Consider the following 25946-nt stretch of genomic DNA (forward strand, 5'->3'; position numbering starts at 1 on the left):
TATAACTTAATTCTTTTCCCCCCAAACACAATGAGTTAATAGGGTTCCTATTTTATAGACTGCCTCTAATCTTTTGTTTTCCTAAGAAGCCTTCCCAAGATCTGAGGTATTAACTGACCTGTAGGTTCACGAAGCAGGTGGTAGACTGATGTCAACATTTCTTGTACTTCTGCTTAAAACCACTTGACATCCATCTACTGAGCACCTACCATGTGCCATTTGGCATCACCAGGCATGGGGGAGGGGAGGGCATGGACACAGTAACTAGGGAGTTGGTCCTTTCTTTTATGGCATTTGGTCTAGTGCGGAAGTCAAATCAAGAAATCAATGCTCCAAAGATAGCCTGGCACAGAAGCTCTGGAGAGGAGTGAGCAGATCCAACATTGAAGCCTTAATCATAAAAGAGGCAGAAAGCAGGGACGTTGAAGGTTGCTGGAGTTCCCACCTGCTACCTGAGTTACACAATATGATGTTTCCCAATTGTCACCAAGAACTTAGACTCTAATGTGACAAAACCAGATACTACTATTCCATCTCCGCAGATAACCTTACAAAAGTGTTCGGATTCGAGGCAACGATGGGTTGCTACCAACATTCCCAAAGAGCACAAAAGCATATCCCAAGTGAAATCCAGGTCCCACACATCAAATTTCTAACTCTACCAGGTAGCTGCTTCTACTGTTCCCTGTGTACCAGAACCTCGGTCCTCACAGGAAAATGAGGCCGACACACCCACACTGACACACTCACTCTTGACAGATCAATATGGGAAAGCACACCATTTTTAAATGATCAGGTGGCACGAGGATAATGTGCAAGTACCCCCACAGGCATAGGGAACAGTGGACTTTGTAACGTAGAGTCTTCCAAAGTATTCTAGCTGGTCAAACAACTGGTCACACGTTTCAAGTTCAGAAACGCTGGGAAGAAGGCCTTGGAAAAAGTCTATAGTTCAAACCAGTTTTATCAGTGAATTAATTAATCTGTTGAGTCATCCAGGAATACTCACTAGTGCCCAAAAACTCTTGAGACGTCAGGAACCTGGTCCCAAGTTACAAAGATAAATTCTAGGCCCTGCCTTACGGGGCCTCTCCACTTGTAGAGATGGAAATGGGCAGATAGGGCAAGCATCTCTCAAGGGGAGACATGTGTGCCAACTCCAGTAGAGAAGTACACAGGAGTGACAGGAGCAAACCATGACCAAGCAAGGGTGTGAGGGCACAGGCCTGGGGAAGTGGGTGGGTCCCTGGGTGTACTCTGAGCAGATGGCTGGTGGGCACCAATAGGGAAAAGTTGGGGGAAGTAGGTGGGGCACTAGATCCAACCCTAGGTAGGGCCAGTGAGAAGCCCAGAAGTGATCCCATCCTTGGCCCTTCAGGCCATTCTAGGTTGCTTGAATCGCCGTCTTGATTTGGATAGAGAATGTGGCAGCCTGGAGACAGAGGAAGAGGAAACAAATTTAGATCAAGTGATGGATGAGAGCCTGGACAGGGCCAGGGCTTGATGGCAAAACGTCAGGGGAGAAGAACCCAGGCTCTCTATGAGACCAAGGGTTTAGAGGAAGGGATGGAGCCCCTCAAGCATAGGGGCTTCTGGTGAAGAGAAGACAGATTTTAGAAGAACCTCTTTATCATGCATGCATGTTAAGGCATCTAGATACATTTTACCTTACCTAATGGGTACAGAGGCTTCGCCTCATGTTATCACCATAATGTCTGTTATAAGCGTGGCATTTACCAGCCATGCCCATCCGGTGATGGGCATGCAGGCTTATGGGGGCAGGACTATGTATTCTAACCCTGAAAATGACCTAGTCACTTCCATTGTGGGTCAAATCTTATACCTCCTAACCCTCGGGCAGTGCTTTCCAAGTATGGTCAGAGAGCAGCAGCGGTCAGTACCATCTAGGATCTTGGAAAGGCAAGCTTGGGCCCCACTCTGCTCTTGCTGAATCTGAAATTCTGGGAGGAGGGGCCCAGCACAGGTTCTAACAAGCATTGTGGGGGTTCGGATGCAAATGAGAACAGGAGCACCACTGACCTAACAATCTACCACCCACAGAAACTAATAACTTCACAACGTGCTCCGACTTTACCAAGGTGCCCTAGACTAGAAAGCCAAGCTCTGTAGTCCTAGGAAAAACCTTGCTGAGGATACTAAGGTGGCTTTTTTTTTTTTTTTTTTTAATGAAAATGGGACAGGGAGGGAAGACAGCCTTGTCTTTCAATAATAAGACTATATTAGGATAGTATCATCTTGACAGCTGAAACTACCTAATTCTGGAATGATTTAAACAGACTCTACTACCCAAGTTACCAAAAGCAACAGAATATTCTAGCGGGAAGTAGTCCTGCATTAGGTGCTCTAGGTTGTGTGTATGATAGGCAGCGTGGTATCTGGAGCCAGACCGCCCGGGTTCAAATTCTCATTCTGTGCAGGCTGATCTTGGGCGAGTACTATGCTCCCTTATCTATACTCCTCTTTTCCTGAGGAGTAGTGCTCAGAGCATAGTGCTCAGAGCATAGGATTTAGAATTTAGGTGAATTAAAAGACTGAAGTCTTAGCGCCGTGTTTGGCCAACAATTTTAAGAACTTATTTACTCTTGATTCTTAAGGTCACCTCCACCCAATGTCCGTGGAAAAACTGAAAACCGAACTGTAAGATTCACTTATTTCAGTGAATCAGAAGGATCAGCCAAAGTGGTTAAAGGCTTCTGGTTGGTTCTTCCAAGCGCTTTAGAGGCTGACGTGAGGGCCAGAGCTCAGCCTTTGTGCCCACAGCTCCGGCCGTCTTCCTTCCTCCCTCTAGCTCACTAACCTCTTCTCCGGAGAGAAAAACCACTCTCCTGACTCCCAAGTCTGCTGGTCCTAAAATGAGTTTTAGCCTATGAATAGAAAGATTGGCATTAAAGAGGCAGCAGAAGTGAGCCTGACTAAAAATAAATGCCCTTGGCGGCCCCGAAGTGGCAAACCAAGTGGACTGAAGAAATTCTTGTAGATAACAGCCGGGTGCTCCAGCAACGAGGAGAGGGAGAGCCACTGGACTCCTCGGGCCTGCCGGTCCCGGAGGAGTGGCAGCCAGAGTCTCTCTGTGCAAGTTCAAGTTCAGGTCTGCGCCTGATACCCGGAAACCTCTCTCTGGGAAATGCGTAGCCCGTGTGGAAGGCTGGGTATTTACTGGAAGGTCTATGCAGGTCTAAGCTTCCATATTGTTCTTCCCTGTTAATCTTTGCGGGGACAGTCCCGACATCAGCAGGCTGACTTCTCTGTGCACGTAAACCCCTGAGTTTCTTGGAGCCAGTGACCTGCCAACATGGCTGGGTAGCAATGCTCACTCCTTAGGTAAGCAAGGCTCCTGGGACAAGGCGCCTTGACCTCAGTTTGCAGGGTCTGATTCCCGCCTGCCCCCCCAACCCCCCAAGCAAGTGACAGAATTAGCAAGTTAGCCTCTCACACTTCTGGACCTTCATTCAATACAAATGCAAATAGCTGTGATAAGGTACATATATGACTAGGTGCAAGTGACTTCCAACCCCCTGACCCAGAGGGGCAGGGATATTCATTCTAAGTATTAGAGCTGAAAAGAAAATGCAGATCAAGGCCAACAGTTTGGTTTCTTGAAAAGCAATACAAAGAACCCTTCTCAAATGCTTACACAAAACTCCAGTATCGAAAAAGAAAGCCTTCCTGGTTAAACAGACAAAATACCCAAGTTTCCCCACTGTCACCTTCCCCCTCAACTTTAACCACCCTTTTGGCACTAAGGCATTCCCATGAAACCCTGTGGCTTTGAGAAACCTGCTAAAAACCACATTTTCTCCCAACTGTTCACCTTTCTGAGCAGATAGATCTGGGGAAACAGGCTGCCTAGAGCTTGTACTTCTGGGGTCATTTTTTGAGGCCTTGGTAGTCTTAGCTTAGTCTAAGAATTAAAAGCACCTTTGGGCAGGGGGGCAGACGCCTAGGTGGTGCAGTCGGTTGAGTGTCCGACTCTTGGTTTCAGCTCAGGTTGCGATCTCAGGGTCATGAGATGAGCCCCGCGTTGGGCTCCATGCTCAGTGCAGAGTCTGCTTAGAACTCTCTCTCCCTCCCCCCTCCCCTCCCTCTCTCTCTCTAAACAAAATTCTTGAAAAAAAAAAATAAAAATCAATATAAGCACCTCGGGTAGAGATGATTTCAAGCTCAACCTGTCCCCTTTATGAAAGTAGAATGCTGAACCTGAGACATAACTGTCATGGATGAAAATAGACTATGGGTCCACAGTCTTGTAATCCCCCAAAGCTGTGGAAACCAAAAGCTTCTTAACTTGTTTGGTGCTTTCGGTTCTCCTGGAGCTCTGTACGGCGGCGTTCCCAGCTGAGCACCAGAGGTGTGAGGGAGAATCTTTCTGAATCTTGGACAGAAGACCCATAGCGCTGCAGTCTGGCTGAGGTCCCAGCACCAAGATTCAGGGCCCAGGGGGCCCTGGCTACTCTGCACCAGGAGCACTTTCTGCCCAGGAGCAATCTCTCATAACAGAGTGCTTAGATAACAAGAAACTGAGGCACGGCCATGAGGCTTATAGTCTTTACTCACCTCTCTTTAAAGAGAGGGTCCTTTAGAAAGGCAGCTGGCCAGGCTTAGCCCCCACCACCCTCACCCCGCTCCTCTCATAAAGGAGCAGCAACATTCAGTACCTTTCTCCCCTTCTAACCCCCATCGTCCCCCCTGGTAATGCAGAGTCATGTGTGTGTCCCGGTAAAAACACAGCTTTAGGATAATCGGGCAGAAGTGGAAATACCTCAGATAAGAAGAGGTAGAAATTGAACTCCTTTTGGTCCTAAGGTATTGGAATAAACACTAAGAAAATGCTTTTCTCTGTCCTGAGTCTGCTCAGTATCGACTCCTGAAGCAATGCTGCTGGGATTTTAAACATCATTTATTATTGCTGATCGTTCTGTTTGCTACAACTATGTTCAGAGACCCTGTTGGAGGTGCTGGTGAGCTGAATGCCAGCCTTATTTTACCTGTGTCCCTGTATTTGATCCCAGGCTGGCTTGAGTGTCTAGGAAATCTGTAGCTTCAAAAGTCATTTTTAAGATCTTCAGGACCTAACCCTGAAGTTGGAAAACCATCATTTAACACCTACTTTTATGTCCCTGTCCAAGTGTGATTATATGCCTGCCTTTTTGACAGCGTAGGGATCAGTGTCTGAATTTTTGTCTCTTTTTCACTGAACAACCTGTGGTACCGAAAACCTTTAAAAATAATTCAGAGCCTCCTACCTGCAGCCTGACTGTTCTTTCCAACTAGATTTCTGTCGACTTTGATGACAAATTGTGCACTTGCTACTTTTCAAATGAAGTACTCTAAATAGATTCTTACAACTCCCACAGCCCTCAAAGGCCGTGGGGATAGAGAACTGAAGCCAGGGGCTCCTGGAGCAGATTGCCCCAGCACTGAGAACACAGAGAAGCTCTTGGGATTACAGTGATGGGAGGGGGGAGCCGCTCTTCCTATTCGGTTGAACAGTATAAAAACCAGACCCTGACCTATCCCACCAACAACCTCTTCCCTTCTCAATCCCTGATACCTTACGCCCAGTACGACACTTGTGGAATGGACGAACGGTACAATACAGAGGTAGGAAATGCCACCGAAGCCTACTGCACTGTATCTGGGTCCCAGCTTAACTGGACTCTGGGAGCAGAGTGGTACACACACCGTTTATGAATACATCGAGGACCTGGGAATGTCACCACACCCATACGGTAAACCTGGCTGGGACCGAATTCTAACCTCCCTGGGAACTAGCCACAAAGCATGGGCTGCCCCCGGAGAGTGAGGAGTAGCTATAGCCGGGAGGTAAAGGGAGTATTGTGCACCCAGCACAAGAGTTCCAGCCCGTGCTTGTCCCTGGAGCATCTGTTCTTAAACCAGCACGCCGCAGCTGCAAATGCAGGAAGGTGGCAGGAAGTCGGAAGGCTTTCTGCTTGGAAGGCCTCCCTGAGTAATCTGCAGGAGCTATAGGGCACCCCTGGTTGTCCCGAATATTTGCAGTCTATTGCTATTAAGCAACCAGATCCTCGCCTTGTAGCGCAAAGAAATCCACATGCTCATGGTAGGAAGCCTCTGAACGTCCCCTGTCCCGTGCCAGGCAAAAAAACCAGATGAAACTAAGTGCTCTACTTACAAGGATTAGTTCATACCACAGTGTGAATTAAATGTCCATACGTCGAGCCTAGGAACACGGAGAGTCAGAGGAACAAAATCCAGGTCTGTGGCTCTCCCTCACTTTGTTTTTCTCCCGTCGCTAAGAATGATCTCCCTTTACCTCTCAACTGTACCTTCTTGATTTTTATCTTCGAGGCATTTTGTAAGCATGTCTTTTTCTAATGAGATCTCAAATTCTAAGACAAGGGGGCATACATTAAACTCTCTCTTCTGCCCCCTCCTTGCTACCCTTTCTAAATCTCCCTTAGTTTACTTGTAATGGGAGCATCATTCATGAATAACCATAAAGAATATGGCCAAGAAATGCCATTAAAGGATTAGGATTCGGCTGTGTGATTGTAGCTACACAAGTGAGTTAAACAAACGAGGGAAATGAGTCCAGGGGCGGGTGACTCCGACCCAACTCCCCGTGGCCTCTGGGCAATGTAGGTTCCTTCTACCTTGGTCTGGCTCCATTGGCCCAAACTCACTATTCCCGCCACCATGCCCAATTTTCAGAAGCCAGAAAGGAATAAAAGAAAGGAAAATGGGTCCCTGTCCCTTTGAGGATATTTCCCAGAAGTTTTATTTACCATTTCTATTTACATTCCATTAGCCAGACCTTAGCCCCATCCATGGCTATGCCTCACTGCAAGAGAGACTGGGAAATCTAGTCTTCTCCAGATGGCATTTGCCCAGCTAAGAACTCAACTACTGTCCCACACTGCCCCAGTGCCCACCCAGCCCTGGCGACTAGAATGTTCTACCCTGCTATGTCTGCAGCTGTCCCTGTGAAAGGGACCGTATCCACAGGTTTTGGGTAACTTGCAACTCTAACTTCCCCAGCTTAGCTAAGTGCTCCCTCCTGATTTTAGGAAGAAAAGCCAAATGTGAACCCTCCCAATTCCAGTGCACAAACGGCCGCTGTATTACGTTGCTGTGGAAATGTGACGGGGACGAAGACTGCGCTGATGGCAGTGACGAAAGGAACTGTGGTAAGGAGCCCAACAGTGTCCCCGGCCACCTCATGAGGATGCATGCAGATCACTGAATGTGATGCTCTTATCTTAGCTTCTCAAATGTATCGGGATTCTGAAGACAGAATCCACTCCTAAAAACTGCTTTGAACCAGGGTCCCAAGAGTCTATACATCCTGGTCCAGAGGAATCTGGTTCAATGTTTGACACTGTCAGCCTGGGTGTGGAATGCTGAAGATCAAATGGGGGTCCTTTCAAAGGACAGGACCTGGTTTATCGTAGGTCAGGCAAACATTTGGCATAGGAAGCTAGGAGAAGCGACGGGAGGATCTGAAGTAGAGACAGACAGAAACTTGCTTAGAACAGACTTTCTTTTTGTAATTCTCAAATAGCTCTTCTCCCCCTAAAAAGAAAGTAAGTCATGTATAGTAAGAAATCCCCTAAGGTTTCAGTGGGTTAATAAACTCGTGACATAGAAACTATAGGCCAGTGCAGATCACAGATCACTTAAGGATTTTTAAAAAGTCTCTGCCCATAATAGATGCTAATTCTAAAGCATTAGGTAGGGTGGAAGACAATCTTTCCCCAAGAGAATGGGGACAGGCAGTCATACCCACTGATCAGTGTCTATCAGAAGATCATTGTGAGAAATGCCTCATGTTGAGCCAGAACTACACGTCAAGGTGGTGTCTAGGTTACCTTGAATACACGCTGAAGTTTATTTTTTGATCCCTTTGTTCTATGTTGTAAAAATCCTGAAACAAGATGGTGTACAGACGTCGGTGACAACATTGTCATTTGCCTTTTAAAGGATGTTATATAAAGATGTCCGCTCTACAAACTAGAAATACAGAAGAAAAATAGAAGCTAAATGTAGATAGCATCAATTGCCATCTTGTTATGTCCTTACCTGCTTCTTCATGTGCTATTACAAAAATGGCAGAGCGTAAGCATCATGGCACCTGGTCTTACGCTTCAGCTTGCCAAGCAATATCATGGGTGTTTGCAATGGCAAAACCCGTTGTTCTTCTAGAGTAATTATTCTCTTCATGTTTCAGAAGCCGCCTTTGACCGTCTGACTTAGTAGCAGCTAACCTGGGTCATCTTAGGGGTGACCGCTGGCTTTTCCTAAAGTAGCCTCCACATAAATAACTTCTAGACACACAGCAGGAGGGTTTGGAAGAGTTAAGGGGGTAGATGTATGTACTCAAAATCACGTGAGGTGGGTAAAATTGAATATATTCTTGGCCAGCACTGGTCTCTGCCTCCTAGGTATGAAGGTAGAGAAGGAAAGTGGGAACACGGCTCAGGGAAGTTCTGCATGTTGATTTTGAGATGTTCCTCCCTGGAAGGGAAAAGCCTGAACAATTGCTTAAAACTCATAAAGCCACTTAGTATTTTTCCTGTCCAACGTCTTGATATTGAACTGGGCTGCAATCTCAGCGGAGCTGTTTCTTTCAAGCATGTCAGCCAGCATTTTTAGTCAGCTGCAGCTGGGAATCCACAAGCCATGTGTTTCCATTAGCCCCAGCAACTCAAGTCTTTTACAAGTGTGAGGCTGACTGGATTAATGAGCAACTTAGAACCTCTGCGTGGGTAACTGGTACATCTCTTCCCCTGTGGCACACCTACATTTCTATCCATCTCTTAAGGCCCAATTCAAATAGCCTTTCCTGACCCTCCCAGTCTGTGTTCAGAATGGAGAGAGATGAACTCTAGCAAGTGTCTGTCCCTATTTATCGTTTGCTCGGACACTTTGTAGTATGGCCAGTCTTGCCTGTACCTGTAACATTTTATACATCTTCAGACCACATGGTCTCTTTACAACTACTCCCTGCTTCCTCCTCCTGAGGACCACTGCAGGTTGAATTACAGCAAACTGACTCTGTGGACGCTCTCGTACATTCCTACATGCTCAGGAGCGCACGGGCCTTGGATATTGCGTTAACCATTAATACTGGGGTTTGAGTATTTCAGTGATTCTTAGAAACAGGTGCAAATCTAAGAGCTTAACATGGCCTTTCTTGTTTCCTTGGCTACACAATTCATGGACATGAATTATCCCTTTCGGATCATTAGGATCCCTCACCACATCTTGAATTCTCAGAGTGGACTGTAATCACTGTATTTCCCTGCTGTACCATGTCCGAGGCTAAACCAGGGGGGCCCTCAACTTCAGTGTCCTCTCCACTCTGTGAGTTGTCCCTAGCTCAGACCCCAGACTTGAAGCAATCCCTTTCAAATTCTTAGCAAATTGTCAGCTTTTAGCTGATGTACCATTACAGAATATTCGTTAGAGAAGAAGAGTGTAAACTGGAAATTTAGGCACATGAGCAAGGAAGAATACAGCTTGGGAAGGAGAAGCCTAGAATACTCTATGTGGCTGCTTAGGGAGATCCTTCCTGCTCTTTCTGACTACTTGGTGGGTAAGGTGACCAAGCTGCCCAGTGGGCTTAAGAGAGTCCAGGTTTATGCTTATCTTCCTGGTATAGTTCTCAGTGTCCCCATTCTGCTGAGATTGTCCCAGTTTGGACAAGTTGCATGATCACCAGAATTAGAAGCAGAATTGATACCTTTCTAAGGCGATTTTTCACTCTAGTCCTCAGTTGGGGACATTGGCAGCTTTCACAGCATCTTCTGTGACTTCTAGCTGCTGTTACTCCATCTCTTGAATTCTCAGTGTCACCTTGTTTATACCAGGGTTTAAGCTTTCTCTGTTTCTTACTGGCTGGGTTCCTCTGCCCCAACAGACCTGTAGGAGTGACAGTATTCAGTCCTGGGGCTTGTCCTCCCAACTCCACACTAAACCCATGTGCTGTTAAGAGATGCCCCCAGAACAGCTGTACTATGATCCAGTCATGGGATGGAATGTTTGGCTCTCAAACCTTAGGAAGCACTTGAAGGACTTGGAAGAAATGCATGAAGAGAATAAAACTAATACTGAATAAAACTCAACAACGTAAAACAGGCAAGAAGTTAAGTGTAAGGTATCCTTGAGTTGTAGGGTAAGGAGCAGCCCCGGTCTTACTGTGACTTCCATATCCCCCCAACTCTCTCAAATGAGCACCTTGCTCCCCTGGAGGAAAAAAAAATAGATTTTTCTAGTGTTCTCCTGGACATTAGCAGTTGAGCACTGACTCCGTTCCATTGTTAGAATAAAATGTGTCAACAGGCAATTTCACCCCCAATGGGAATATCCGCTCTCGGGTGCCTATGACTTTAACCCTGCCAATTAAACTCTTGTAGTAAAGAAGACATGTGCCGAGTCTGACTTTGTGTGCAACAATGGCCAGTGTGTCCCCAGCCGGTGGCAGTGTGACGGGGATCCCGACTGTGAAGACGGCTCTGACGAAAACCCAGAACAGTGCCGTGAGTGACTTGTTTTGGACTGTAACTTTTCCCAGACTGTTTTGTGTCTCGTAGCTCTAAGTACTGTTTCATCCAAAACTTGGTTGTTTCCCTTGGCCTACCTTGATGTGTAGGCCAGTGGACTCCAAGGTCAGTCAAGTCATTAACAAGCTGATGAGTGTCCGTTAAAGAATGTTGTCCCTAGTCTAACAAGACTGACATTCTCTTGGGTAGCTTCACTATTGAATATTTAAGACCGAAGCCAGCCGATTTGATTAAGAACTCCTTGACTAGGTGCACAGATTTCAAATATTTGGTAATCATGACTCCGAGCAGATGGTACTGGTCCTGGAAGCTAAGTCGAGATAGGAGGGTTCCCCCTTTGGGCTCAGGATAAGCTTTTAGATGTATAGCTTATGTTTTAAAAAACAAAACAAAAAACTAAAATCAAAACAACCTATTACTGAAGGAGTAAGGTAGCTAGAGCTAGGGCGACATTGTGATTTCTTAACAAACCTGTTACCTGAGGTTATTAAAGTAGGGTAAAGCTTACAGCTCATTCTTCAGAAAAATTTCATAGGTATGCCAATGTATATATGTGTCCTTGGGCAGATATCCAGGAAAAGGTCTGTGACATCACAGAGGAGAAGGATTTGGGATTGGTAAATTAGGATCATTTGAATGTCGCGGTGAAGAAAATCTTGGAGTTTATTCCAAAGCAGTAGAGACCTGTTGAAACACGAAAAGTGTAAATCTAACAGGACCCAAGTTTAGTTCCGGGATAGGGTGACAAAACGCAGTGAAGCAGAAAGGAAGATAAATGCATCAATTTCAGTTTTCAAGGCAAGGAATCAGGGGAGCAATAAGAACATTGGTCATGGCAGGTAAATTGCCCCAGGGAAAGCCAGGTTCCACAGAGATGCAGCCCTGAGTTTTAGTAGAGGGTGACCTAGCGAGGTCAAGAATCAGGAGGGGCCCCCGTTGTGGCAAAGCCCACGTAGGTCGCGAAGAAACCTATAAAGGAATCTAGTCAGGAGAAGACTTCCCAGGTGTTAGGTCATCCAGCCTTTAAAGAAGTGGGAATTAGGTGACCTTATCTGGTATCTGACAGATTAAAAAAAAAAAAAAAAGCCACACAAAAAAAGGTCAAGGAGCAGGCCAGCCAGTAAGCCTACCTGCGCCAAGTAAAACAGAAGCCAGAGCTGAGCACGCCACGGAACCTTGAAGGAGTAGCATGGTCAAGGCTCTCGGTGCCCTGCCGGGCGGCACCAGCTCACATGGCTTCTCAGCCGTGGAGCTGGCGAACCATCTCCTCAGGCTTCAACTAGTAAGTCGAATTTCACCCCTTCGCCAGGCCACCAGGTGATAGGTGAGCACACACGCAGGCAGCTCAGGGGCAGCAGCTTGGCTCGGAGGCGTGGGGGAGGCTCTTTTGAGACTCTGTATCGTCAACAGATATGAGAACATGCCGTATAAATGAAATCAGCTGTGGCGCCCGTTCCACTCAGTGTATCCCAGTGTCCTGGAGGTGCGATGGTGAAAATGATTGTGACAGTGGCGAAGATGAAGAACACTGTGGTAAGAAGATCAGTGTTGAGTGGCTTTATCCCCAAGACCCTTTTGCTCAAAGAAGGGTGGGCAGGGGGAGAAGCTTCCAGGAGCGTGAAGATGCAGTTCCATTGACTGGCGTTTCAGTGACTTTGCTCTCTGCTCAGCTACTTGGCCTTCATTACTGCCCTAAAACTCTGACAGAAGTCCCCGTGGTGACTGACCACTGCTCGCTTCGGTGTTTGTCCTAGGCAGATAGAAGTGAGAAGGTAAGTCACTCAGGGCACTGCCATCCAGAAGTAGCTCAGTGAGGCCACGACGGTGTGGGCGTCTGTGTCTGTTAGGACAGGGGTGCACGGGCCTTCCTCCCCTGGGCTCAGTACAACCAGCAGGGCACTAGGGCCAGCAAGCTCGTTCCTAGGTCTCAAGTGGGTCTGCTTTTTGGAATAAATGACTTAAGTAGCATACGAGCAACTTGAGTTAGCCTCCGAACTAGATTCTCTTTGAGGCTTTCCAAAGGTTAACCTGGCACAGAAGCGTTACCTATTATCATCTTGCCATCAGAGACCCAAAGAAAACCATACCCAGCCGATGGTACTTTTGTCTCTTCTCACAGTTCCTGCCTGTAAAAACGAGCTCTGTTTCCTATGCTTTCATGTCTCTGATCCTGGAAAGTGTGTAATAAAGTGCTGCGCGTTCCAGGCGAGGCCCTGGGAAATATCTGGGTTGAACAAACATTGCTGTGAGCACTCTTTCAAGCTACCGCCCTTTTATAGGGCCCCGAGAGCGACAGCTCCCAAGGCTGACAGGCACGGGCCTCCTGAGGCAGCAGAGTACTAGTGAGCTGAGCGTGCTTGCAGTCCAAACGCCAGTCTTGCATGGAGAAGTCGACTTCTGAGGTCAATACCACTGCACCTAGTCCAATGAGTTTCGGTGTTCAATCTTAGAATTGAGCTTTATGTATTGGTAAGCCCCAGGGCTGCCAAGTGTTTCCCTCCTAAATCTAGACTTTGCTTCCCAAGAGAGTCGTGGTCTCTACCCTAATTACCACCAAACTGTGACCTTGATTCATTTGGCAGGAATTTGAGTCCAAGTACAAACTGGCTAGCCTGCCTGGTTTATCATCATTAGCATACCGGGCAGCTAGGACTGAGATCGATTTTAGCCCTCCAGTGACTTTCTAACACTTGAAAATACTTCAGGCCTGTTATTCCTGATCCTCATTTGAAGGACCAACAGAGAAGGAACCATGTATGGTAGCCTAAGTAACGGCTGGTTTTTTGTTCATAGTGTCGTAATGCTTATTATGAGTCTATGTTAATCCGTATACCTGATACATGGTAGTCTCAGCTGATGATCTGAACTGATTTGAGAGATGGCTGGCTGTCTATTTGGAGATAGCTCAGTCTTGGCCATTCAAAATGAAATCCCCCGGTCAGGTTTAAGTTCTTGATTGCCGTCCCTTTAGGAATCTGTTGTGGTTCAAGGCTCGGATGAATTTCTAAGCCTTCAGCCATTCTCTTGGTCCTTTCTTTCGATTCTTATTCAAGTGTCCCTGTGTCTTGTCCATATCGAGACTGCTTGCTAGTACTCCAGGAACTTGGATCTGGATAGAATTCCACGATAGCTTTTTAAGTGAAGCTTGGAGAGCTAGGGTCCGCGATCCGAGATCCCGCACGTTGCACTGTGGGACGCGAGTCTGGAAGGCACGACGAGTCCCGCATGCGCTCAGCGAGGCCTGCTCTCCCCCCCCCCCACCCCGCCCCGCAGGCAACATCACGTGCAGCCCCGACGAGTTCACCTGCTCCAGCGGCCGCTGCATCTCCAGGAATTTCGTCTGCAACGGCCAGGACGACTGCAGCGACGGCAGCGACGAGCTGGACTGCGCGCCCCCCACGTGCGGCGCGCACGAGTTCCAGTGCAGCACCTCGTCCTGCATCCCCCTCAGCTGGGTGTGCGACGACGATGCCGACTGCTCCGACCAGTCGGACGAGTCCCTGGAGCAGTGCGGCCGCCAGCCGGCGATGCACACCAAGTGCCCGGCCAGCGAGACCCAGTGCGGCTCCGGCGAGTGCATCCACAAGAAGTGGCGCTGCGACGGGGACCCCGACTGCAAAGACGGTAGCGACGAGGTCAACTGTCGTAAGTAGCCTTCTTAGCGGTCCGGCGTGCTCTGCGTCCGCCCCGCGCGTCCGCCTGGACGGCTTGGCTGACCCTCGCCTGTTCTCGCCGCCCCCTCCCCCCCGCCCCCCGCAGCTTCGCGAACCTGCCGCCCTGACCAGTTTGAGTGTGAGGACGGGGGCTGCATCCACGGCAGCAGGCAGTGCAACGGTATCCGGGACTGTGTGGACGGCTCCGATGAAGTCAACTGCAAAAACGGTGAGGGCCTCCTCCTGGGGGTGAGTCAGAGGACTGCCTGGAGCAGCCCCACCAACGGGCTCTCCGCCTTTGTGTTTCTCTTTGCAGTCAATCAGTGCGTGGGCCCTGGCAAGTTCAGGTGCAGAAGTGGGGAGTGCATAGATATCGGTAAAGTATGTAACCAGGAGCAGGACTGCAGGGACTGGAGTGACGAGCCCCTGAAGGAATGTCGTAAGTGGAGGGGTTGCCTGAGCCCAGAGTCGGGAAGGGTCATGACGTCGCCCCTAACTAATGCAGTGTGCACCCCGCGCAGTGCCTGCTCACACTGCTTTTAAGGAACCCAGTTCAGTTGCTGGGCTTCAGAGTGGCATTTTTTAAGCCTTAGAAGTTGGAGCAGTGACAAACTAGTTCATAGCTTTACCTCCTTAAGGATAACCGATCAGCAATAGAGACACTTGACTCTGTACTACTTAGCCAGCTGGTAACCTGCCAGGGAGATTGGGTTTACTCTTCCCCCAAATCCTCCGAGATGCGTATCCTGAAGACAGATTATTAGACCTTAGGAAGGTCATGGGTTTGACCAGACTAACTAGATAAGTTATTGCAAAAAGCCCAGAGTTTAAATGTTAATCGGGGCAAATATCGATTTGGAATAAGGTGTGGGGTAACCCTGGTCCCTTCTTCTTTCAGATGTAAACGAATGCTTGGTTAATAATGGTGGCTGTTCTCACATCTGCAAAGACCTCGTTATAGGCTATGAATGTGACTGCGCAGCTGGGTTTGAACTGATAGATAAGAAAATCTGTGGAGGTGGGTCCAGGAGGGAGCCTCAGCCCCTGTGCCCGGGGGGGGGGGGGGGGGGGGGGGGGGCGGGGGGGGGGATGGGAAAGGACAGTATCTTGCTCTAAGTCATCTAGGCACAAAAGACTAATCCTAATTTCCCTCCTAGATATTGATGAATGCCAAAATCCGGGAATCTGCAGCCAAATTTGTATCAACTTAAAAGGCGGTTACAAGTGTGAATGTAGTCGGGGCTATCAGATGGATCTTGCCACTGGCGTTTGCAAGGCAGTAGGTAAATGGACTTGGACTGGTGTTGCTCTGGTACCTTTAGGAGTAAATGCTTACCAAGGGTACAGCCAGGGACCCCAAGAGTCAACTAAATTATGGATTTAAAGTAGTACAGCTCTTCCTCGACTTATGATGGGGTCACAATCTAATAAACCCGTTGGAAGTTGAAAATATCCCAAGTCAAAAATGCATTTAATATACCCAACCTACCAAATATCGTGGCTTAGCCAAGCCTGCCTTCAATATGCTCAGAACTCTTAACGTCAGCTTATAGTTGGGCAACATCATCTAACAAGAGCCCGTGAAGTATTGAATGTTTCATGCAACGTATCGAGTACCGTACTGAAAGTGTAAAGCACAACAGTCGTATGGGCATAGATGGGTGTCAGCGCTTCGGCTGTTCACATCCTCGTGATCACGGGGCTGACCAGGAGCTGCGACTCACTGCTACCACCCAGCATCATGAGAGAACATCACAAGAGAGGATGGTAGCACATATCACTGACCTGGGAAAAGATCCCAACTCTAAATTCAAAGAGTGGTTCCTACTGGACGCAAACTGCTTTTTTTTTTTTTTTTTTTTTTTTTACCATCGTAAAGGTGAAAAATCCTAGGTCAAACCATCCTAAGTCCGGGACTGTCTGTTCTTGAGCTCAGTGCTACTTAACTCCCCAGTGCGGTATCACAGGTTAAAACAAAAGAGCGTTTCCCTAGACACCTGCCTTGGTCAGTTTCTTTTGCATAGGATACCGTGAATACCTACCAGGTGTGGTCACTTCCCTGCTTCCAAAACTTGAATGCAATCCCAGTAAGTAACTTAGTCAACAGCTGCTTAGAAACTGTTCCGAGGGCTGATCAGCCACCCTACTGTTGAGTGTTGTGACCCAGGACTGCCTTCTTGAACAGTGGGAAGTGCTTACAGTTCCCCGGGGGCACGGACTGCAGCAAGCATACTCCTCAGCTGTTCGGTAGTGCCTTTACTTTTTAAGCGCTCCTCCTTTGGGAGGAGGTGACTTAGAAGGACCTTGCCTTCTTAAGGTGAAACTAAATAAACCTGACTGCTATCTTGCAGGCAAAGAGCCAAGTCTAATCTTCACGAATCGAAGAGACATCCGGAAGATTGGCTTGGAGAGGAAGGAATATATCCAGCTAGTTGAACAGCTAAGAAACACTGTAGCTCTTGATGCGGACATAGCTGCTCAGAAACTGTTCTGGGCTGATCTAAGCCAGAAGGCCATCTTCAGGTAACTTCAGTTCCCTGCTTAGTGTCTCAGCCTAAGTCCTTGGTCTTTGGGAAGGTTTGGAGGAGTTTCTAGCGCTACTCTAGCATCTAATTAGCTGGGACTCTTAAATCTGGACACTGATTGATTCTTCAACTAGTAAGTTACTATCAGCTCCTCATTGGAGACTAACAATTGTGTACAAAGTAAAAGGTGGCAACAGCTATAGGATTGTCACAAAGGGCATCTTAGTTTCTCCTCTTGTCACCCTTTTTTTTCTAGTTAATTGACAACTTTTCACAGCGGCTACCAATAGAAATGGTAGTGGCAGCGTTTTCTTAAGGGGAACTCTGGAAACTCAGATGGTGGCTCCTGCAGCCAACACCTTCACTTAAAAATGTGTCAGTCTTGCTTATCGAGTTCATACCAGCAGCTAAATAATGGACACTATTAATTACTATCAGTAAGAAGCATCTGAGTGGTGAGCTCTGGTGTTACTCGAGTTTCTTCTGAACAAAGGGGTTGACCATTCTGTAAACAGAAAGTCCATTCTCCAGGCTCTGATGGTGTCAGACTCTTAAATTTCTTGTGACCTATTCTGTTTCAGTGCCTCAATTGATGACAAGGTTGGTAGACATGTTAAAATGATCGACAATGTCTATAATCCTGCGGCCATTGCTGTTGATTGGGTGTACAAGACCATCTACTGGACTGATGTGGCTTCTAAGACTATTTCCGTAGCTACCCTTGATGGAACCAAGAGGAAGTTCCTGTTTAACTCTGACTTGCGGGAGCCTGCCTCCATAGCTGTGGACCCACTGTCTGGGTTTGTAGTCTGTTTTTTTCCAGCCTTTTGGGTGCTATCTGCATATGCCAGGAGCTTTCCTCCTGGCTGAAATAGTACTGAAATCCCAAGACTTACAGCTCCCCACAACAAAGAATTATCCAGCTCAAGAGGTCGGTGGTATCACGGTTGAGTAAGTCCGCTCTCTTCCAGGCCCTCCCTGGCAGTGTGAGTGCTGACTGACCTTAAGAAAACATGTTTGACTTGATGTACACACAGAAGCTGTATCTGAACCCTTATGGCCACCCAGCATCAATGCAAGTTATTTTTAATGTTTTTCTGAATGCTTTGTCAGGTTAGCTCCGGATGACCAAACCTAAGTACAAACACGAGCTGTGAGGATTTTGGTAGCCATATTTCCTCAAAAGCTTTCATCTAAATGTCCCAAGTTGTCTGAAAGTCCAGTTGAAATAAATGGATCTCTCTAGCAACATTTCACCAAGAGGTTGCCCTAAATCGGTGCTAAATAATATAGAAAAGCATCTTAGGAAGTTGACTAAGCCTCTAGTAATGACACCTGACCCCTGGGGAATCCTCGCGAGAACAGTCAGCCAAGCCCCTCCGATAAAGCTTAATGTATATTTATCTTTCACTCCTCTGAAAGAATTGGCCTTTTGTAAAGGAAATATATAACCTGTGATTTGGGGTTGAAATACAATTATCACACTTATATAGATTAATATAGTTCATAATGAGCTAAGCCTAGATTCTTAGTGTTAACTTTTGTTTACCCGGAACGTAATTTAGACCGTTACCTGTTACTGTTGGTCTCTATTTTCTAGTCATTCTTTAAATGTGTATCTCAAACCACAAGTTTATCCCTTCTAAACCACTGAGGCTTCTTTCTCATTTAATTCTTCCCAGCTTTGTGTACTGGTCAGACTGGGGAGAACCAGCTAAAATAGAAAAAGCAGGAATGAATGGATTTGATAGGCGGGCCCTGGTGACAGTGGACATCCAATGGCCTAATGGAATTACACTCGGTATGTCTGTCCTTCCTTCCTTGGCCACCAATCCAACGGTCCCCACAGCTTTCACTTCCCTCCGTAGTTTATTCTGGACTACAGCAGACAGCTCCCATGGTTCCTTCGATAGCAGGAATTTTGGATGAGAGTAACTGAGCAATGCAAATCCAATGGTGGGGCCTTAACATATTAGATGCTCTGTCATTACTAGCTTTTCTGTCCATTTGGGCCTAATATGGGACATAAATTCAGTGCATCTTGGGCCTTAGGAACTCTCACCCATCAGGGGAGAGTAACATGCTCGCCTCTCTTAACACTCCCATAACGTGGATAGCATACCTTAAGTCAGCTCCTTTGAGAATCCTAGGTCCTCCTTTAATCCCCCAGAGTGAGTGTGGGTACAGACCCCACATGCCGCCTCGCAAGGCTTGTGGCACCCCTTTGGGAACCCATGCTGGAGAAGAAGCCATGAGAACAGAATATCGTATTCCCTGGATATTTTCAGTGGAAGCCAGGGCTGTCTGTGATGGCGTCTCATGAGCCGACAATTCTTTTCCTCCCCAGACCTCATCAAGAGTCGTCTCTACTGGCTTGACTCCAAGTTGCACATGCTGTCCAGTGTGGACTTGAATGGCCAAGATCGCAGGATTGTCCTCAAGTCTCTGGAGTTCCTAGCTCATCCTCTCGCGCTGACCATATTTGAGGTGAGATGTGTGTGTCGCCTCTAAGTGTGGACCTCTGACTTGCCAGAGTGCCTCATGGGAGAAAGGAGAGAACAGGAATGGGGCGAGGAGGGATGGGCAGAGGAGCATGACCCGAGAGACTGCTTTCACGTCAGGCATGGGACAAAGTCGACGGCCATTTCCTATAGCACCTGAAGAAGCCTGAACTTGCATCTCCAACAGTATAACGTCTAACCTCCCAGACCAGTGTTGAGTAAATTTGCGCCATTAAATTGCCAGAAAACAACGATGACCTTAGATATGGACCTGTCTTCATCCTAGGCATTCCTGCTAATTTGAGGGTTCTGTTTTAGGATCGTGTCTACTGGATAGATGGGGAAAATGAAGCAGTCTACGGTGCCAATAAATTCACCGGGTCAGAGCTGGCCACTCTGGTCAACAACCTGAACGATGCCCAAGACATCATTGTCTATCATGAACTCGTCCAGCCGTCAGGTAATGGAGACAAGCACGCCCTCCATCTGGAAGGCCCCTCTAAGGACAGCAGCATGGTGTAGGACCTGCTTGGTTATCAGTGGCTCTTTAACAACTCAACTTGCTCTAAAATGGAACTTTCCCCTCCAGTCCCCTGCCTCAAACACGTCAAACATGGTGTTTTGTTTTGTTTTCATTTCCGACCTCCTAGTGAAAGAGCTTTCCGAACGTCAGCTCTTCCCTTCCTTTCCCACCCTCAGCATTCAGGCTTTTGTTCCAGGCTTTTCCATACCTCCCGGCCTTCAGTCCCTTGTACTAAGACTCTTGCACTATCCTCCAAAGTAGCTTTTATGCCACCAACTTTTCCTACCTCCCCATTGTGACATAGCTTCTATGTAGATCCTCAGACACATCTATCTGGTCACACCAGCTCCTACTCAAAATATTTGACTCTTTCTATCTAAATGAAACCCTTCAACCTCCCTCTCACTGGGTTCTGTAAGGCAGAGTGAAGACCAAGGAGGACATGCTCATCTCCTTCCCCTGAGTCTTCACTCTAAGCTTTGGGCCTGTAGTGGGTGCCTCCTGCCCCACCTGCTTCCTCACCACCCGTCTGTTCCAGGCATAATCCGTATGCCACTTTCAAGAACTTTCTTTGCATCTGTGGTAGCCTTAGAGCATACTGCCTGTCCTTGTATTTCTTCTTCATCATATTGAACTGGAAGGTTGGACAGAGGAGACAAGTGTAACCTCCCTGGGAACAAAGACTCAGGTCTCCAGCATCTAGAATGGAGCTTTAGGAATAGCAGGCACCACAGTACCTCTTTTAAGGGACCTTTATCTCTGAATAGGTAAAAACTGGTGTGAAGAAGACATGCCGAACGGAGGCTGTGAATACCTGTGCCTGCCAGCGCCACAAATTAACGATCACTCTCCAAAATACACCTGTTCCTGTCCCAGTGGGCACAATCTGGAGGAGAACGGCCGGGAGTGCCACAGTAAGGCTTTTGACTTTTTAACCACCAGCAGGACCCAACAACAGGTGGCAGAATAAGGCACTAGCCGTAAAACTAGCCCGGATGTTCAGAATTCTGCTTTAACCGATTCTTGGAAGAGATCTGAGGGTGTATCTGCTACCAGTGCATGCCAGGTTGCTCATGTCATGCCTTCACAACTGACTTCTCACTCCTTGCCGCAGTGGGTGAGTCTATAGGTGACCACAGTGTGAACGGGACTATCCTGATGTGTCCCAATTAATCCCGCGACAGCATTGAGCTAGCCAACTTGCAGATAATTAAAGTCTTAATGTTTTCCTCCAGAGAGACAGGCCACAGTTACAGGAAACCTTATGGCCCCAGAGGGTGACACCGTCCTCAACTCACACTTACACCCACCTTGATTTTTGTCTTCTGTTCTTAGCTTTTGATTGAGTGGCAAATTAAATTCTCACGTTGTGAGCAAGGAGCTCCTATTGTGAGGTTTTTATCAGCTTAATACGGAGTCCCTGCAGGAACTAGCTTGGTTTACTGAGAAAGTAATTGCAAGGCAATCTGACAGTAAGACTAGTATGTCTGATACTCTGTTCTCGAGAGCATTTCTGGTAACTTCCAGGACGGTACCAAAAGGGCTAAATGTGAATGTGCATCTTTTTGAATTGTCAGATCACAAATGTTGACTGTTCTGGCCCAAGTCTCGTGTGTCTCTGGTTTTGCGTGAAGACTGCCTTTCAGCTCTGGCCACGCAACTTAGCTCTGCTGTGGCTTGTCCATTTCCCGTGGGGTTAAAACAACCTTTCGACGGGTTTGTCTGGATGAAACAGCTAGCCGCTCTGGAACCTTGGCCTTAACCAGGTTCTTGGTCTTTATAATTCAGGTTCTGCAACTCCTGTGACTTACAGTGAGACAAAAGGTATCCACACAACAGAAATTGCACCAACTAGTGGACTAGTTCCTAGAGGTACTGGGCCCAGTACTGTGCACTGTGAATCTCGACTAACAGCCACACTCTTTTTATTTATTGCTTCAATAATTCATGCAGACCCTGTAACCACTAGTTCTTCCCCTCGCTGATAACCTACATTTCAGCTCCAAAGCCTGAAAGCCTGCAATTCTTCACCTGACCCGACTTATGAAGGTGTCTACTAGACAACTCTTAGTGAAATAGCTATTCGAGCGTGTGACTTTCCAATCTTTCTAGACTAGTTGTGCCTGGTGTGCAGTGTAGTAGGTACTGACCCACAGTGATGGATGCCAGGGCATGAGGTGCTCCGCCCGATGGGTCCGTTTCTCAGTCTGAATTCACATCCGTCTGAATGGATTCCTTTCATTCTTCTGTAGGGATCAATGTGACCACAGCAGTATCAGAGGCCACTGTCCCCCCAAAAGGCACCTCAGCTGCCTGGGCCATCCTTCCTCTCTGTAAGTACCTTCCCCACACATCTGGATAAACTTGTTAGATGCCCACCAAATGGGCATTTCGAATGCATCTAGAGACACCCCTCCCACCGTCACGGTACTCGTGACCCTGATTATGTTCGCTCCCTCCCCAGCCTGGTACACTGAGTTGAGTCCATACCTTTCCCTTTGATGGTATCCTTGGCACTGTGAGCGGCAGTGATACACACTCAACTGTTACATGAAAGGTGCCGATTGCGCTCTACCTCAGGGGTTTTAGTCTGGCTAAATACATTCCTTTAGGTAAAGGGCACCGTTTTCTTCCCCTTGGAAAGGTGTAGAATGCTTCATACAGAGGAGACATGCAAATGCTTAAATGCTTTCTTGAGGAGTTGTAGGACTTGTAGAGGGTAAATTAGCAACAGGTAAGAATCCTCAGACTCAGGGGGAAGAACCTGTAGAGCAATTACTGGGTGTGGGGATTCTAAGTCCTTGTGTGTGCTATAATGGTCACTTTGTCCTGGAACACTGAAGTCCAAACTTAGCAAACACACCTGGGTGACCACTTGAAAAGCTCTCCAGAAAACTCTAAAATTTTCATTCAGTTGGCCTGCGCTGGGGCCCAGAACTCTCCACTTGCCCAAATGGATGTGCTGAGCTTAACACCAGTCCACAGAATAATACTTGATCACTGATCTGAACTTGTTTCAAGCTCCTGGCCAATTTATAGTCTAACATCTAGTTATGCTAGCTTCCCACAACATGAAATTTTTAATAACGTCAAGTCTCAATGGGTTCCTGAACATGACCTGTTTTTGTATGTTTTGAGACTAGACCCTGCTTAGTCACCTTCTCACTTTTTCTCAGTGCTCTTAGCAATGGCAGCAGGAGGTGGCTACTTGATGTGGCGGAATTGGCAGCACAAGAACATGAAAAGCATGAACTTTGACAATCCTGTGTACTTGAAGACTACTGAAGAGGACCTGTCAATAGACATTGGTAGACACAGTGCTTCTGTTGGACACACGTACCCAGCAGTAAGTCAGCTTTGGGTCTTGATACACCCTGGCTTGCAGTAGGACTTTCTGGAAAGGAGACCACTAACTCAAGCTATGGCTGCTTGGGCTAGGAAGAGCCATTAGGATCACAGAGCCACCAAATAGATCTACTACGCCTGGAGATTAGACAGTCTAGCCTGTCAGAACACATGCCAGTCAGTTGATAAGCATCTGTCCCAGAAAGAATGACAAGTAAGTCAACCTAAGGTCATCACTACACTACTGGAGATATTTTTGGTTATAGAAACTATATGTGAATAGTAGCATGAAGCAAGGGCCTCCTATTTGAATTGTCAAGTCATCTGTCTCCTGGACACTTAAAAGTTTACATATCCTATACAGGCAAGTTGGCTTAAAGTCAGCGTATTGAGCAAGATTCCTTTAGCCATCATTACCAAATGCTTGAAAGTGGCCTATCCTGCCGACCGCAGCTAGCTTCCTTTCAGCAGGGGAGCTAGTCCCTTGTTCTTCAGTTGAAACCCAACTGCAGTATTTGGCCTTCACTTAGGGAACAGTCTGAACAAAAAAAAAAGGGGGGGGGGCTCAGCGCTCCCTCTCAAGCTCTCTGGTGAAACAAAGAACGGTGGTCCATTCATGGCCCGCATGTGTCTTTTCCCCATTTTTCTCCAGGATTTACGATCATTCAGTGGAATGGCAGCAGCAGCTCCACTATTTTCTCTCTCTCCCAAGTAGACACCATTGAATTCAAGTGAAAATGCACCAGTCACACAACTCAGTACTGCTTTAGGTCTGACTTTCCTTCCATGTCCCTTTGGTCTCTGGATGACACACTCAAAAGCAATGTCCATTTGAGAGACTGGAGTGAGTACCACCACTGAGTGATCACCACGCTCATCCTGTACTTTTTCTCTTCCACAGATATCGGTTGTCAGCACAGACGATGACCTAGCTTGACTTCAGACCTTTGAGGTCTAAAACCATTAACCCTCCACCTCGAAATGGTAACCGAGCCAGAATCTGAAGTCTTTCTTCCTCCAGTCTGGAAGAACATCAAGATATCTTTACGTGGATCAAGCTTACATACTTGACCGTTTTTATATTACTTTTGTAAATATTCCTGTCCACATTCTACTTCAGCTTTGGATGTGGTTACCAAATATCTAACCCCTGAGTTTCTAGACAGTATTGCCACATCTGGCCAAATATGCACTTTCCCTAGAAAGCCATACTCCAGCAAGGACCCTCACTTGTGCTATAGTGTATACCATCTGTACATACATTGTATAGGCCATCTGTAAATATCCCAGAGAACAATCACTATTCTTAAGCACTTTGAAAATATTTCTATGTAAATTATTGTAAACTTTTTCAATGGTTGGGACAATGGCAATAGGATAAAACGGGTTACTAAGATGAAATTGCCAAAAAATTTGTAAACTAATTTTGTACGTATGAATGAAATCTTTGACCTCAGTGGAGGTTTGCAAAGACTGAGTGTTCAAACTACTGTACATTTTTTTTCAAGTGCTAAAACAATTAAACCAAGCAGATTAACCATGGTTTGTGCCTATTCCTCTAGGATAAACTTCTATCAGCGGCCTGAGTAGTATCAAGCATTCTAACTAAATATACGAGCTAGATGATACAGATCTTGATGTTGTGTAACCAGGCCTGTAAATTGGCTCGTTTCTCTTACAACCAAGTACTGAAAGAACAAGGTACCACTTAATATTCACTCCCGAAATATTTATTTTGTCAAAGAAGCTAGCTTAGCCTGTACCTAGAATTCCTCTTGTTTAGAGGCAAGTTCCTTTTCTGACTAATCTGTTTCCTGATCTAGAAACCTATGCTAAGATTTCTAGCAATTCTGCTTCTTCATACTTAAGTCTCTGTTTTCCATGTTCTGTCATTATATGTAGCTCCAGGACAAGTGCTTTCTTGTCCTTGAGCTTGTCCTTGAGCAAAGCGTGTCCATCTTTTATAAGTCTACACCATCTACCATGAAGAGAGGTAGAGAGGTAACAGGTAGTGCCATTCTTGAACGCTCTAAGGCAGTGGTTCTCAGTAGGGTTAACCTCTCCATCCCCTGTGAACTTGTTAAAAAGGCCCCTTCCCAGATCTGCTGAGTGAGAAACTTGGGGGGTGGGGTCCAGGAATGTGTTTTCACAAGCCCTTCAGGTGATTCTGATGTCAACTACAGTTTGAAAACCATTGTTCCAATGGGACTTCATGGAGAACCTGTCTTCTCATTTTGCAGTCTGGCTGGCAGAAGATCCTTCTGTGGACAATGTCTGAAATTTTTAGTTTGAAGAACAGATAAGGAATTTGGGCAGAACAAATAGAAGCACAGGGCTTTAAATAAGTTTTCCATCAGATTACTGCCTTTTTCTAAAGTCTCAGGATGTGAGCAAACAAGGGAAGACGTGAGGTTTGGAGCCCTGGGAAGATGCTGTAATTCCAAAGGGAGGTGGAGAGTCTGCTGTAGATGTGATTCCTCTTGGGACACACTGACCAATGCAGGAGCTAGAGGATGAAGAGATGTACTGAGTAGCTAAATGGATGGGTGGATGACTCCTACGCTACTTGCACATGGAATATAAGTAAGGCAGTTGACAAGTTGCTTGTGGCTCAGGTGGAGACCAACGATCTTAGATGAAGTTGTTTCTGCCATATTGTTTCATAGATACCCTGTTGTGATTTTGGTCAAATGGATGAAAGTGAAACAATAGGCGTGGGCTTTTGTGAGTGTGTTGGGGGTGGGGATGTATACAAGTCTGGCATATAGAAGGAAGAGGCTATAGCTGTGAAGGAAGGACTCTGTGTTGGACATCTGTTGCTCCCTCTTCAGAAAGTC

The 25946-nt window shown here is 46.8% G+C and overlaps 1 protein-coding gene across 6 annotated transcripts in view; it reads left to right on the plus strand.

Annotated features, from left to right (window-relative positions):
- The window catches only part of VLDLR (very low density lipoprotein receptor), a 29814-nt gene extending 5169 nt beyond the window's left edge, over nt 1–24645 (plus strand). For 2 of the 6 annotated variants that reach the window (XM_027615528.2, XM_027615529.2), the window contains exons 3-20: nt 7068–7187; nt 10416–10538; nt 11973–12095; nt 13836–14207; nt 14322–14444; nt 14532–14654; nt 15114–15233; nt 15373–15498; nt 16567–16738; nt 17322–17540; nt 18423–18541; nt 19088–19227; nt 19560–19701; nt 20532–20678; nt 21553–21636; nt 22017–22097; nt 22941–23110; nt 24011–24645. In XM_027615528.2, the coding sequence (XP_027471329.1) occupies nt 7068–7187; nt 10416–10538; nt 11973–12095; nt 13836–14207; nt 14322–14444; nt 14532–14654; nt 15114–15233; nt 15373–15498; nt 16567–16738; nt 17322–17540; nt 18423–18541; nt 19088–19227; nt 19560–19701; nt 20532–20678; nt 21553–21636; nt 22017–22097; nt 22941–23110; nt 24011–24046 (2540 nt within the window). In that variant the 3' untranslated portion in view covers nt 24047–24645. The remainder of the gene's footprint in view (nt 1–7067; nt 7188–10415; nt 10539–11972; nt 12096–13835; nt 14208–14321; nt 14445–14531; nt 14655–15113; nt 15234–15372; nt 15499–16566; nt 16739–17321; nt 17541–18422; nt 18542–19087; nt 19228–19559; nt 19702–20531; nt 20679–21552; nt 21637–22016; nt 22098–22940; nt 23111–24010) is intronic. The other 4 variants (XM_027615533.2, XM_027615530.2, XM_027615531.2 and 1 more) reach the window with 4 other exon arrangements.
- Nucleotides 24646–25946: the final 1301 nt, after the last annotated feature.

This window comes from Zalophus californianus, chromosome 13 (genome assembly GCF_009762305.2).
Source record: "Zalophus californianus isolate mZalCal1 chromosome 13, mZalCal1.pri.v2, whole genome shotgun sequence".
Lineage (NCBI taxonomy): Eukaryota > Metazoa > Chordata > Mammalia > Carnivora > Otariidae > Zalophus > Zalophus californianus.